Raw genomic sequence first — 12,810 nt, forward strand, 5'->3', positions numbered from 1 at the left:
GCTGGCCGAGTTGCACCACAGACTTGCCCAAATTGAAGAGAGGCGCGAGGCCAGGAAGAGGGCCAAGGAACTGGACGAATGGTGCCTGCCATTGCTGTTTAGAGGGCATGCATGAAGTGACGGCGGGAGCGTGAAGGCCATGGTGATGAACGCACAGGAGGACGATGCACAATACTTGGTTTGCATGGAGACTATCTACAGCAGCGAGCCTTTACACGGCCTGGCTCGCCTGACGCATGCGGCGTTCCTGGCGCTTCCTTTCCTTGCGCTCGCGACGCTCTCGAGCCTTGCGTTCCTCACGCGCGCGGATGATGTCGGCACATTCGTGTTTCACCTCATCCCAGAGGTCCTTCGCCTGGCGATCGAGAGCCCTCAGGTGTGCCTCGAGGTAGTCCATCTCTTCAGACGAGGGGATCTCACGGTAGACGCGGTCAATCAGCAGGAGATCACCAAGGTGAAGCCCGCGAAGACCGACCAGCTCCTCCATGCGCTTCAGCCACGACTCCTCCTGCTCAGAGTACTCCTCACAAGGCTCCTTCTTCGCAAGCGCTCCTCCGTTGCCGGGCCCCTGGTCCTCGGCGTTATCGGGGTCAGCGTCCGCTGGGAGACCAGCTTCAGCCTGCTCCTCAGTGCCGACAAAGTCCTTCGCGTCTTCTTCCAGCTCTTCGTCCTCCTCTTCGTCAATATCGTCCCCATCCTCGTGGTCGGATTGGTCGGTATCAGAGCCCTGGGTGCCGTCTTCCGAGCCCGAGCCAATCTCAGACTCGGCGTCGCTGTTCGACGTGTCGGTCATCTCGTTGTCCGAATCCTCAGTGTCGGAGTCATTTTCGAGATACGCGTCCGGGAACAGATACTGCTCGTCGTCATTGGAATACGAGCAGTCAAGGGTCTCGCGGAGCTGGTGGTATACAGAGCCAATGAACTCCTCGACCTCGTGGTGCAGGCCACGCAAGTAGATCAGCCTGTCAGCAGTGCTGAGACCCGCTTGGGATACAGTGACTCCTGCAGCAAGGGGTTCAAGCTCAGGATCTTCTTCAGTGTACTTCTTGTAGAGCTCGCCATGCTTGAGGCCGATGCCATCGAACAGCTGCTTAGTGCCGTGGATGTAGGATTCGGCCGCCTTGAGACGCGCCTTCGCTGCAGCAGCGACAGCCTCGCTCTCCGAAAGACGTTCAGTCAGCTCGGCCATGCGGAGCTCAGCCTCCTCGTTCGCGGTGGAGAGCGCTTGTTCGGCTTCGGAACGGCGCTTATCGGCTGCACGAGCGGCGACCTTGGCGTCTCCGCTGTGTGCCTCGGCCTCGGCAGCGGCCTTCTTGGCTTCCGCAAGAAGCTCCTCCACCTCCGCGATGCGGTCCTCTGCCTCGCACTGAGCATGCTCCAGCTCGGCTTCAGCGCAGGCTGCGTTCTCCTCGGCTTCGGCAGCTCGGTCGTCCGCCTCCATCGCCATCTGGTGAGAGTTGGTGGCACGGAGCTCTGCCGCAGAAGCACGCTCGTGAGCACGCTTGAGCTGGTCCTTGGCCTCGGCGATCTCGAGCTTGAGCTTGCTGGCCTTCTCCTTGTAGTGGCGGGACGTCTCCTTGTACTCCTCAAAGAGGACGCGGTAGCGGTTCGCATTGGCCATCTCGGTATTGAGTTGAAGGCGGAGAGTGTTCGCCTGCTCTCCTCCTGAAGTGGGCGAACGATCGGAAAGGTTATACTTGCGCATTATGGCAGCCCAACGATCGGCCTTGTGCTCAGAGTTGGAGTTCTCCTCGGTGGCCTCGGTGGGAGTCTCGCGGGTCGCGTCGCCCTTCTCGTCCTCGGAAGTCGTCTTGTCGAGCTCGAGGTCGGCTTTGGGGTCGACTAGAGTGGTTGAGTTGGATGCGGTTCCCACTGACGAGGAGGCACTGCTGGCCGCGCGCAGCTGGCGCTTCGTAGGCTTGGTGTCAACATCGTCGATAGCATCGGGGGTCGCCTTGCGCTTTGCAGGAGAGGCGGAATCGACGGCTTGCTGCCCTGCTTTGGGATTCTACCCCGCAGCTTGGGTCTTCATGATGAATATACCGAGAGAATACGAAGTCGAAAGAAGGAGGGAAGGCGCTTGTTTTGCTGATCGGCGGCACGCGGCGACGCAGAGCGGAACCTCAAGAGCGCGACGTCGGCAGAGAGACGCTGTCGAGGCGAACTGGAGGTAAACGCTGCTCCTAGATGATGGATGCAGTGTTTCTCAGTTGCTGAGGGCGGTGAGGGGAATGATGTGAATGAACGGTTCATGATTGTGTCACTGATGGGGTTGACTGGACTTCGGTGGACCTGATGGCGCGAATTCGCTTCCGCTCACCGATCGTCGCGCATCCGCGAATCCTTTGTCCATTGGGCAGGCCGCCATGCATTCTACACTAAGGCTGGCTCTCTCACCAACACTAAAATGAGCTGAACAGCAGTATCCATGCGTAAAGACTGCCAGCAGGCGCGCGCTCTCATGCTTCCTCCCTCAGCACCTCATTAACTCTCAGTCTCGGCATCTTCTCCACCAGCCCCTTCGGCAACTTCGCCATCGGTCTCTTCCTCGTCGCCCTGGATGCCGTCGTCGCCCTGGCTCTCACCACTGTCCGAGTCATCGGCCACAGGCAAATCGCTCTCAGCTTCCTCCAAGAGGGCCCAAGCCAAGCGATCAAGATCATGTAGGAAAACGGACCACGTCTGATACTCGCACCAGGGCAGACTGGACGGACCGTCGTTGGCCCGCAGGTCGAGGAAAGCCTTGAGGTCTGGATGGTCTTGCCCGCTGGCACCGTCAAGTCGATGTACTCGACACATCAGGGAGAACTCGAAGTCGCTGAGCATCTCGTGGTGCTGAGGAGCCGAATCCTTCACAGGCTCTCCGTTCTCGTCCGAGAGGAAGTGGTACAGCGGCTGGATGCCATTGAGGCTCTCGAGGAACAGCCGACCATCCTCAGTACCATTCAGGCGACGCCAGATCCGGGAGTTTACGGCCAGCCAAGCGGTGGTTATATTCTCCACCATATCCGAATACCGCTCTAGCAGCTGACCCATGGGACTGATGCTCATAGTATTCGGTTGGGCAGATGCGACGGGCGCTGAGGTCACCTCATTGGATTCATTATCCTTCGAGCCTGAGGGAGCCTCATCGGCTTCACCCCCCATCGAAGCCTCATTGCCGTGCCCTGAGGAAGAGTCAGAAGTCCCGTCCATCTCCAGCGGAGAGTCAGGGTACTTTTGAATGGCTTCCTTGGTGAAAATCGTGATCATCCTCAGCGAGAAGTGCACTTCGCGCCGCGCACGGTCCTGAAGATGGTCAAGCGCATGATCCTGCAGGCAGAGCTTCAATCCCATTGCGGCCAAACTCTGGATAGCCCACATTTTCCACAAGAGGTCTTCGCGGCAACTTTCAGCGTCATCGAGGGCGGCGTAAGCCGACGAGCAGTACTTGTTGGACTTCTTGATGCAGCGTTCGATCTCCCTGCAAGTCGTCAGCGGCGCTGCCTCTTCCACTTTCGATGCACGCTTCCCAAGGGTGGCAACTTACCTTTCAGCTTCGGCGATACGCTTCTCGTCATTTTCGATTTGCTCATTGGCAGCTGCCAGTTCGAGCTTCGCCTCGCTGGCCTCCTTCTGCAACCGCTCGATCGTGTCGACCAGGATGTTGTTGCGGGCTTGACGCTGGTTGATTTCGCCTTCGTGCTTCTGAAGAAGAGCTTGGTATCGGGCCCTCTCGGTATCCAGTTGTCCTCGGAGAATTGTGACTGCGTCAAGGGCGACGTCACTGGTCTTGTCCTCGTTATCAGAAGCTTCGAAGAGGCGCTGGTATTTGGCAGGCGAGGAATCCCCATGCTCTTCTTGATCGAGAACCTTGAGCTTGCGCTTAGTCGGAGCACTCATGGTGAAGAGGTCTGTAGGAGGATGATCTGGGGGCATGTACAGTAGTGGGATACCCAGTGGTATTTGAGGTGGCAGTCGACGCGAAGGCCGAGGTGCCAAATTGCCAGTTGTGCAGTTGACAGTGCATAACGGCGTTGGTGAGGCGGTGCCCACATTGTCCTCAGCGACTTTGAGTGCCGAAAGGCTGTGGAAAGACGAAAGGAGAATACCGTTGAAAACAGAGCGGTTGATTGTTAGACTGAAGCTTGAGACGCAAAGACAGGTCTCGTGATAAAAGGTGCACGAAAGTTTGCTCATTCGCCACCATTGCCCTGTTATCGCATATTTCGGCCAGTGCTGGTCAACGGCCCATCCATTGTTCACGACGACGAACAGACACAATATGTCACATATGACGATACAGCTATCGGAGAGCACCCAGGCCACCGCCTCCTCGGCGGTTCACTAGTCGTGGCCCTGCGCTACTTCCTTGCGCAACGCTTCAGCTTGCTTCTGCAACTCCTGCAGGTTCTTTGCGAACCGGTCTGCCATCTGGTCGCCGCTCTTGCCGGGGCCTGCAAAGTCCTTGAGCTGAGACTTGTACACCTTGTCGAGGTCGAGAAGGGCGTCCGCGCGCTCCATCCACATGGAGGCCTGCCGAGTGCGCTGTTTCGCGTCGCTCTTCTTCTGCGCAAGGGAAGAATACACCGTGTCATCCGAGTCGTCCGACTGTTCATCGCTGCTGTCTCCCATGGGGGTGTTCCAGAGGTTGTTCTCCACCTCACTGTACACATCCTGAATAAGATCGTGAACCTTCTCCCACTGTTCACGAAGAGTGTCCCTTCTATTGATACTGTGACGCGGGATTGCGAGAGTGTGATGGGTTGTAATGTCAGGATCCGTGGTCGTAACCTCTGTCTCGGCGAAGGTGGCTGTGGACAGGTCCTTGGGAGCATCTTGAAGCACGCCAGCGACGCGAGCGACTATTCCCTCGAGAGTTTGGACTCGCTGCTCAGTGGCCTGCAGCAGAAGCTTCAGTGTCGTAACCATGGCCTCCGAGTTGGCGGCTTGCGTTGTTGCGTCGGCGATTCTGCGTTGGGCATCGCGTTCGACTGCCTCCAAGCGTTCTTCCAGATCCTCGACTCTATCCTCCGCGGCGCAAGCATCTCTCTCAGCTTTATCCAACTCGTCTTTCAACTCGGCGACTTCCATCTCCGCCTCGGACTTGGCTGTCTCTGCACGCTCTTCCGCATCCTCAGCCCGGGAGACAGCGTCCAGGCGCTGGTCTTCGGCATCGGCAGCCAGGCGGTTGGCTTCCTCCGCCCTGTGGGCCAGCTCCTCATTGCGTTCCTTGTAAGCACGCGCTTTGGCTTTGGCAGCATGCAGCTGGCTGCGCAAGATGTCCAGTTCAGCTGAAGAGCTGGACGATGTGGAATTGGCGGGCGTTCTGGGGCTGGGGGTGGGGGTAGTACCCGGTGGAGGAAGCGAGGTGGTACCGAGCAGCTGGCGCTTGGGTTGCTTGGCGTGCTCACCAGCAGACTTGCGCTTGACGGCAGTGCCGCTCTGGATCGTCTTGTCAGCGGGCTGCTAGCCCTTTGGAGACGTATCCATCTGGGTGTTGAGGATCGGGGTGGGGTGACAGTTAGGGAAGGGCAGTCGTCGGCGGAGGAAGATGCCGAGAAGGAAGACGCCGATGAGGTCCGGGAGTGATCGCTTTCGATGGCCCAAGAACCAGGTGGCGGCTTAGTGGATCGATAGCGATGAGGACTCCCTAATGTCGCTGTGATCTCTGCAAGATTGGAGGAGTGAGATAGATGATGGTTTAGTGGACAATGCTGGAAACAAGGCAAACCAGCCGCCTTCAGTTCTCCATTCATGACAAACAGCTTCCGTCCGTCCCCTCATGCCGGTGATCGTCAGAGCCGCACATCACTCGAACACTTCTGCCACCTCTGGGCCACCTCTGCAGCAGCTCCCTCCAAGATCACAAAAGCATACCATTGAAACAGAGCACAGGCTTCTGAACACTACCGTGTGTGTTGAGTCTGCATGTGGTGGTGAGAACTGAAGACGATCATCAGCTCAGTCCGCTCACGACACCCTTCTCATCGGCCAATTCCATAATCGGCGACCATTGGCACTCGGGCCTGCTGATGCAATTCGGTGTCTCTAACTCTGGACATGGCAGTCCAACAGAAGGTGCATACTTTGTACATACGCGACTGCTGTCCCAGCTTCTGCAGCTAAGAGCCCATCTCGCGCTCCACATTCTCAGCGACGCCCTTCAGCCCCCGCAAGTGCTCCTCCAGATCCCCATCTCCAGCTCCAGCAATCCCTTCACGCTGCATCCTCCATATCTGGATGAGGTACAGCCCATTCAACCCACACAGGCCCTCCAAGCCCCTAACCCACCCGGGAGCCTGCATGTGTCCCTGCTCTGCGAGTCGGAGCGCTCGCGCTCTCAATGTGCTGAGGAAACTCTGTACCTCGCCGTGGAGCCGGTACAGCTGCTTGATCTTCGCGGCCTGGGGAGAGTCGGGATGGATGAGCATTGAGATGGGCATTGCGTTGGAGCCAGTCGTTGGCTGGGTGTCTAATGCCGGGAAGTGAGGGTCGTACCCGGAGACAGTCCCCTCATTGAGGATGGGGTTGGGTGTGCTAGCTGCACTGGCCTGGCCGGCAGGCTTGTTGTGACGCCTACCGCCGCGCCTGTTCTTGCGCCGAGGGGTAGAGTGGTGCACGGAGTTCGAGTTCGAATCATGCACGGAATCTCCTTGAAGGCTGGAAGCAGAGTCAACCTCGGAGGGAGGTGTAAGAGTGATGGCGGGCAGTGTGGGCGGTGGTGGCGGAAGAGGCGGCGGTGGCGACGCCGGTGGCGGAGGTTGAGGGCTCGGGGACGCAGGATCCAGCGTTGTGAGAGCGTTCACGAGCTCATTCTCTAGTTCCAACACTCGCTTCTTGTATGCAGCAGCTTGGGCCTCGGCAGCCTCCGCCCTCGCTTCGCTGGCCGCGATCTGATCCTCGGCGTTCCGTAGGGCTACGGCGCCAGACTGCTCGGCGCTCGCCGCCCGAAACTCGGCATCACGGCGTAGCTGGCGCAGCGCCTCCATATCCTCCTGCGCCTCTTCCAGCCTGCGGCTCAACTCTCTGTTCTTCACCCTGTACTCTCTCGCCTTGGCTTTGGCAGCCTTGAGCTGTGCACAGAGAACTTCGAACTCGGCTGCTTGCAGTCGGCGCCGGAGGACCTCGTTCTCGGTCTCGAGAGGATCTGGAGAGGAATAGGGTGGAAGAGACGTCATGTCTGAGGGTGTGGACGTGGCTGGGATAAGAGAGACCGAGCCCGCGGCCGACAGGGTGCTATCGTGCGTCTTGCATACTGAGTCCGGGACTGATGTGGCGGCAGCATGTACTGCCTCGACCAGAAGGGAGAACGAAAATTCCGAGCTTGGCGTTAGAGAACCCACCTCTGCGCGTTGACGCTGGTCGGGCAGGTCCGGGCTGGCTGTCGAGCGCCTGCGTTTCACCACGACGGCGCCATTGTGCGTGTCCGTAGTCGAACGCTCACTCTCTTCACTCTTGATGTTCATACCTAGGTGCTGTGCGCAGGTGGGCTTAGATGAGATAACCACTGAACGCAAAACGTGTCGCTGTCGCAAAAGTTGGAGCACTCGCGATGAGACCGATTCGCGTCTTCAACCTGCGCCCCCTTCCAGCAGGTTTGGCTGCGAGGGTGAAACCAGAGACCGCGGCCCGTCATCTGTTCGCAACCTGATAACAAACAGGTGGACCACCTTTGACAGCCGTCGACAGACTTGCGTATGTCACAATGCATGCAGTTCAGATACAGCACCCTCATCCGTTCGCTACAGTGTGCTTTCCCCGATCTGCTCCTGCAGCTCATCAGCCTTCCGGCGCACCCACTCAAACTGCCTCCTCGCCTCCTCCGTCGCGTCCTTGTCCATGAGCCTGCCCCGGCGCTCAAGACTCCACATCTTGGCCGCCGACATGGCACACAGCCCGTAGAACATCTCGACGTGCTTCGTCCAGGACGCCGCCTGGGGGTGTTCAGCCTCTGCGTGCTGTTCGACCTCGCGGTGCAGCGGGCCCAGAATCGCTTGTACCTCGGCATGAAGCGTGAAGAGGCGCTGCCAGTCTTCACTGCTTGCCTGAGCTGGAGCTCGGGGCAGGGGCGCGAGGGGGTATGCTTGGTGGCTGCGTATCCAGGTGGGTGCACGAGGTGTCGAGGGTGTACTGGGCGAGGCAGGCTCTGGGGGTGCGCTAGGTTCTTCAGATGCCAAGTTGTGGAAAAGTGCGGAGCTCTCGTCTGGTGTGTCTGACACATGGCTGGTGCCATGATCGAAGAGTGAGGGTCGTTCACGGAGCTGGGGCAGTTCGTAGATCTCTGCATCTTCACCGCTTGATGACTCCGAGGGCGACACGGGCCGAAGAGCGAGCTCCTGCCCCGCAAGCTCGACAGCGAGGTTGACTTTCTCCTCAGCCTCAGCAGCGCGGCGCAGAGCCACTCTGGCCTTGTTCTCCGCCTTGGTCGCCCGCCGCTTCAGTTGCGTGTTCTCGCGCTTCATCTTCTCCCTTTGCTCCCGGAACGTTTCGGCCTTCTCATCGTTCTCGGCTGCGAGAGACTCAGTCCTGATGGCCCAAATCTCGGCGTCTTGCGCTCGGTGGTTTGCATGTTCGAGATCGCGCTTGAGGGTCTCCATGCGCTCGGCCGCTGAGGCTGCATCGCGGACAGCGGTGTTGAGGGCGTCGGTGTCGAGGGTGGCGGTGATAGCTTGGCGCTCGGCCCGCTCTTCGGCTTCAGCAGCGACGCACTCTGCCCTTAACGCCCAGACCTCGGCGTCAATGGTACGGTGGGCGAGATGCTCGAGTTCGTGATCAGACACCTTCACATTCTCCGTGAGCATCCTCTCCTTGCGGACAGCATCCTTGCGAAGTCGTTCGGCGTACTTGGCCTTGTTCTCGGCCGCTTCGGCGCGAGTCTCAGCCTCCGAGGCACGGCGGTAGGCGGCGGCCAACTTGTCCGCCTTCTTCTCGGCCTTGCGTTCGGCCGCCGCAGCCCTACTCTCTGCTTCCTGTGCCTTGCGCTCAGCCTCTTCCGCCTCCTTGTCCGCCTCGGTCGCTCGAGTCACGGCAGCCTCGAGATTGCGCTGCGCCTCCTCGGCCTTGCACTTTGCCTCTTCGGCGCGATACTCCGCCGTCCGGGTCCGGCCCTCGGCGAGATGAACCTTCCGCTCTGCCTTCTGCGCCCTGCCCTCCACCTCCTTTAACGTCGTCTTGACTTCCTGAGTCTTGCGTTGCGCAGCGGTCGCCCGTCGCTCGGCCGCACTAATCTTGCGCTCTGCCGTGCTGGCCTTGTGCTCAGCGACGTCGATCTTGCTCTCGGCTTCTTCGGCGCGATTCTTGGCGTTGGCGAGCTTGAGTTGCATGTCGGCGAGTTGGCGTTCCAGCTCGGTGATCTTTCCTGTCCTCTCCTCTGCGTCCTTGGACATGCGCTCAGCCACCCCTGCACACTCCTCGGCTGCCTTGGCCTTCCGCCCCGCCTCCTTGACGGCATTCTCCGCCTTCACGACGCGCAAGACGAGATCGGCGCTCTTGAGGGCGTAGGACTTGGCATTAGCCTGAGCGACCTGGACTTGCGTTCTCAGCGACTCATTCTCGGTCTTGAGCTGGGAGAGTTTGTTGGCTACTGAGGCCATCTGCGAGTTGGTGCGGGGCGCGACGAAGCGGAGGGAGTCACGATACAGGGTATCCCGGGGGTCGCGCTTAGGCGACCGCAGACCGAAGTCTGGTTCAATCTGGTGGTGCTGCTGTTGTCTGTCGATGGAGAGGGTAGGAGGCGGAGCGGGAGGAAGACCGGGGGATGGGATGTACCATTGATTGTGAGGCCGAGCGCTTGACACATGGTGGAAGCTGGGTGCACGAGGGGCTTGCAGTTGGCGCTTGGACGGCTTGACATCCTCTTCGGATGGCTTGCGCTTGAGCGACTGTTGAGGCCGAGATGCAGGTCGCTAGACTGCAGACGGCTGTGTCATAGTAGCCTTCAGAGCGCTTCTTTATCGCTCGGGTAGTCGAGCGCTTGGAGCGATCTCGTAAGGACGAGTGTGGTGAGAGGTGAAAGGTAGAGTTTGGAGTCAACACAGACACCCCAACACGTTCTGCTTCCACCCGCCGATCACCTCCTTCGCATCTCGATCGTGTCTCGATCACCAGGATCACCGGGAAGCACGTTGGCCTCTAAAGAAAGAATTACAAGTTGTGCATAATGGTCACAACGACTCTCTCTGGACACGACGTGCATTATCCTTCGAGCTTGCTTGGTATACAGGTGACTATTTAACACGAAGCCATCTCCACACTCTACTCTTCAGTCGATCTGAGGCTTGACATCTTCGACATCCGGCTTGACGTCCACCGAAGGCTTACCGCTGCGCCTCGAAGACGATGTCGGCTCTCGTTCAGTCGGCTCCTGCTTAACTTCCACCCTCTCACTCCAGCGAGCTTCAGCAGCGACAAGACGCTGTCTAGCCTCCTCGGCCCTCTTCTCCGCTTTCTCAGCCCGCTCGTGAGCATCCGCCGCCTCATAGTGCGCCTCGAGCATGCTCTCCTCCGCCTTCTTGATACGCTGCCTGGCTTCCGTGAGCTCACCCTCTGCATTCCGAGCACGCAGCTTGACCTGGACCAGCTCTGCGGCCGTCGTGCGAGCGCGCTCCTCGGCCATATCTGCCTGCAGCTCCAACTTTTTGTTGTTCCACTGTGCGTCTTGCAGCTTTCCCTCTGCCGCCATGGCTCGGCGCGTCAGGTCCCTGATCTTCTCCTCGTAGGCGCGCACTTCGGCCTTGGACGCTTGGACGCGGGTACGCTGGACTTCGAGCTCGGCGATGAGACTCGGGGAGGCTGAAGTTGGAGCCCGATTGTGAGCAAAAGAGACGGGGGCGGTGTTGGGCTTGGCGGTCGTGGGCGTGGGCTGGGGCGCAGGGAGGGCGGCTGGGTCGAGGGTGCTCGTGCCCGTGGGGCGTCCTGCAACTCTGTCCTTCAGCATCTGCAGTGCTTGAGTTATTCTCGCAGCACGCTGTGCACCGTCGGCGTTCTCTTCTGGGAGCGCCACGGGAGTCGCTGGGGAGGCGGAGGTTTTGGCGTGAGACGGAACGGCCCGCGCGGCGACGGGGGTGGAGAAAGAGGCGAGCCCGCTGTCATCGGTGGCGCGAGTTTTGGGACGCATGCGGGCCCTCTTGGTCAAGCGAGGAGGTCCATCCAGGGCGCCGATGACGTCCTCAGTATCGACATCGTCGTTAGGCTTCTTGCGTCGTCGCAGACCCGAGAAAGCGCTCTCTCCAAGTGACATGATGCTAGAGTGTTGGCAGGGGTGGCGAGTGTGTTTGGTGTGGAGGAAGACAGTTGTGGCGGGTCCTTGGCCGGCACGGGGCGGGATGCGACCTTGTCACTGATGCCGGGCGCGATAGCTTCTGTTGGTGGATCGTGAAGATGCGCGTTGTTCTCGTGTAGAACGTGAGAGGTGAGTAGCGACAAGTGACGATGACGAGTGATCAGTGGCGAGTGAATGGAGACGGCGAAGTTCGCAGTAGTCGATTAATGAACGACGCCCGCCTCGATCCGCTTCCGTGCGCCCGTCGTTTCTGACAGCCAACAGCCTGGGGTGGTCAATCATCTCGCTTCGACTAGTCCAGTGCCAAAAGTCACATGTAGTACATGCATGAATGCTGCCGTTTCTACTCACTCTTAGCTTACGCGCTGGCGTCGTCTCCATCGCCCGTGGTATATTACACTCGCTGTCCTACTTGGGGCTCCCTATGCCCCGACTCTCACTCATGTATGATGGGCTCGACGTCGCCATAGCTGGGTTCCGTAACCTCAGTTGATGCACCATCGCGACCGGCACTAGCTGCGCCCACCATACCGCCGGCGAGCAGCCCATGGTTCTTGAGCACGAGCTTGTACGCCTCGACGAGCTTCTCCGCCTCCTCCTTCCCCTTCGTAGCCAGCTCAGCCTCATCCTCAGCCAGCTTGAGTTCTACCTCAAGCTCTTGCCAACGGCGCTTAGCGGCCTCCTTGAGCTTGGAGATCTGGCCCAGGGTCCTCCCTGCATCCTTGGCCCGCTTCTTGGCCGCCGCAGCGTCCGTCTCTGCCTTCTCAGCCCTGCGCTCCGCCTCCATGATGCGGTAGTTCAGATCCGCGTTTTCGTCTTGGTACGTCTTCGCTTCGGCTTTGGCTGCGCGAAGCTGGGTGCGCAAGATCTCGATCTCGGCCCCGAGATTGGTGGCCTTAGTATTGGACTCAGCACTGGCGCTGTTCCCGGAATGGTGATCAGGCGATGGAGATCGGTAGGGGCGTGGTAGGGAAATGGGGGTATCGGAGGTATCGCTTGACATGCGAGTGATTGAACGATCATCTCGCTCACGCCTCTGCCGGGGTCGCTTCACCACTGGCGCCGTGATGGGCCGACTGCCCGCGGAGGTGGTTTTCGCAGCCGGCATGTTGGGGGCTGCCCGGCGCTTTGAGGAGCGGTTCGCAGGTTTGGGCTTCACGCGATTCTGGCTGAGATCGGAGCCCATCGCTGGAAACCGTTTTCACGCCTGGAAGAAAGGGGTTGAGCTTGTAGGTGGAGAGAGAGAGAGAGAAAGCATTGGGGTTAAAGAGGGGCGGGGTTCATATGATGTGGAGACAACGACGACAGCTCCGAGGCATACGCCCCGATCCGCATCCGTCCTTCTGCGCCTTCTGTCGCCCCACATGACGCCTCGTGGTTTAGTATCATCGTCAGTGATGTCAGTTCATCACCACGGGGCAGACAATATCCCTATGCATGACAATCTAGCTCCTACCGCGCAAACACGCGCATTATCGTCGTCTACCAACTTACTCTAACAATACTCTGCGCTCTCCGCACTCGCCTGACTGCGCTAGGCCTGCTCG

At 59.4% G+C, this 12,810-nt stretch overlaps 5 protein-coding genes across 5 annotated transcripts; all 5 read right to left on the reverse strand.

The window, feature by feature from the left end:
• Window positions 1–211: 211 nt before the first annotated feature.
• On the reverse strand, window positions 212–3,882 carry A1Q1_00578 (uncharacterized protein; the record flags this gene model as incomplete). Its single annotated transcript, XM_014325893.1, has 4 exons — window positions 212–1,990; window positions 2,044–2,183; window positions 2,490–3,463; window positions 3,530–3,882. The coding sequence occupies 4 exons, from the start codon at window positions 3,880–3,882 to the stop codon at window positions 212–214; spliced, it is 3,246 nt and encodes a 1,081-aa protein (XP_014181368.1).
• Window positions 3,883–4,326: 444 nt separating this feature from the next.
• Window positions 4,327–5,983, reverse strand: A1Q1_00579 (uncharacterized protein; the record flags this gene model as incomplete). Its single annotated transcript, XM_014325894.1, has 2 exons — window positions 4,327–5,424; window positions 5,957–5,983. 2 exons carry the CDS (start codon window positions 5,981–5,983, stop codon window positions 4,327–4,329), a joined length of 1,125 nt encoding a protein of 374 aa, XP_014181369.1.
• A 121-nt stretch (window positions 5,984–6,104) lies between these two features.
• A1Q1_00580 (uncharacterized protein) lies at window positions 6,105–7,160 on the reverse strand (the record flags this gene model as incomplete). The annotated part of the gene is made up of 1 exon (XM_014325895.1): window positions 6,105–7,160. One exon carries the CDS (start codon window positions 7,158–7,160, stop codon window positions 6,105–6,107), a length of 1,056 nt encoding a protein of 351 aa, XP_014181370.1.
• Window positions 7,161–7,724: 564 nt separating this feature from the next.
• A1Q1_00581 (uncharacterized protein) lies at window positions 7,725–11,221 on the reverse strand (the record flags this gene model as incomplete). Its single annotated transcript, XM_014325896.1, has 2 exons — window positions 7,725–9,887; window positions 10,265–11,221. The coding sequence occupies 2 exons, from the start codon at window positions 11,219–11,221 to the stop codon at window positions 7,725–7,727; spliced, it is 3,120 nt and encodes a 1,039-aa protein (XP_014181371.1).
• A 478-nt stretch (window positions 11,222–11,699) lies between these two features.
• A1Q1_00582 (uncharacterized protein) lies at window positions 11,700–12,449 on the reverse strand (the record flags this gene model as incomplete). The annotated part of the gene is made up of 1 exon (XM_014325897.1): window positions 11,700–12,449. One exon carries the CDS (start codon window positions 12,447–12,449, stop codon window positions 11,700–11,702), a length of 750 nt encoding a protein of 249 aa, XP_014181372.1.
• Window positions 12,450–12,810: the final 361 nt, after the last annotated feature.

Source organism: Trichosporon asahii (genome assembly GCF_000293215.1).
Source record: "Trichosporon asahii var. asahii CBS 2479 unplaced genomic scaffold scaffold00025, whole genome shotgun sequence".
NCBI classification, from domain to species: Eukaryota; Fungi; Basidiomycota; class Tremellomycetes; order Trichosporonales; family Trichosporonaceae; genus Trichosporon; species Trichosporon asahii.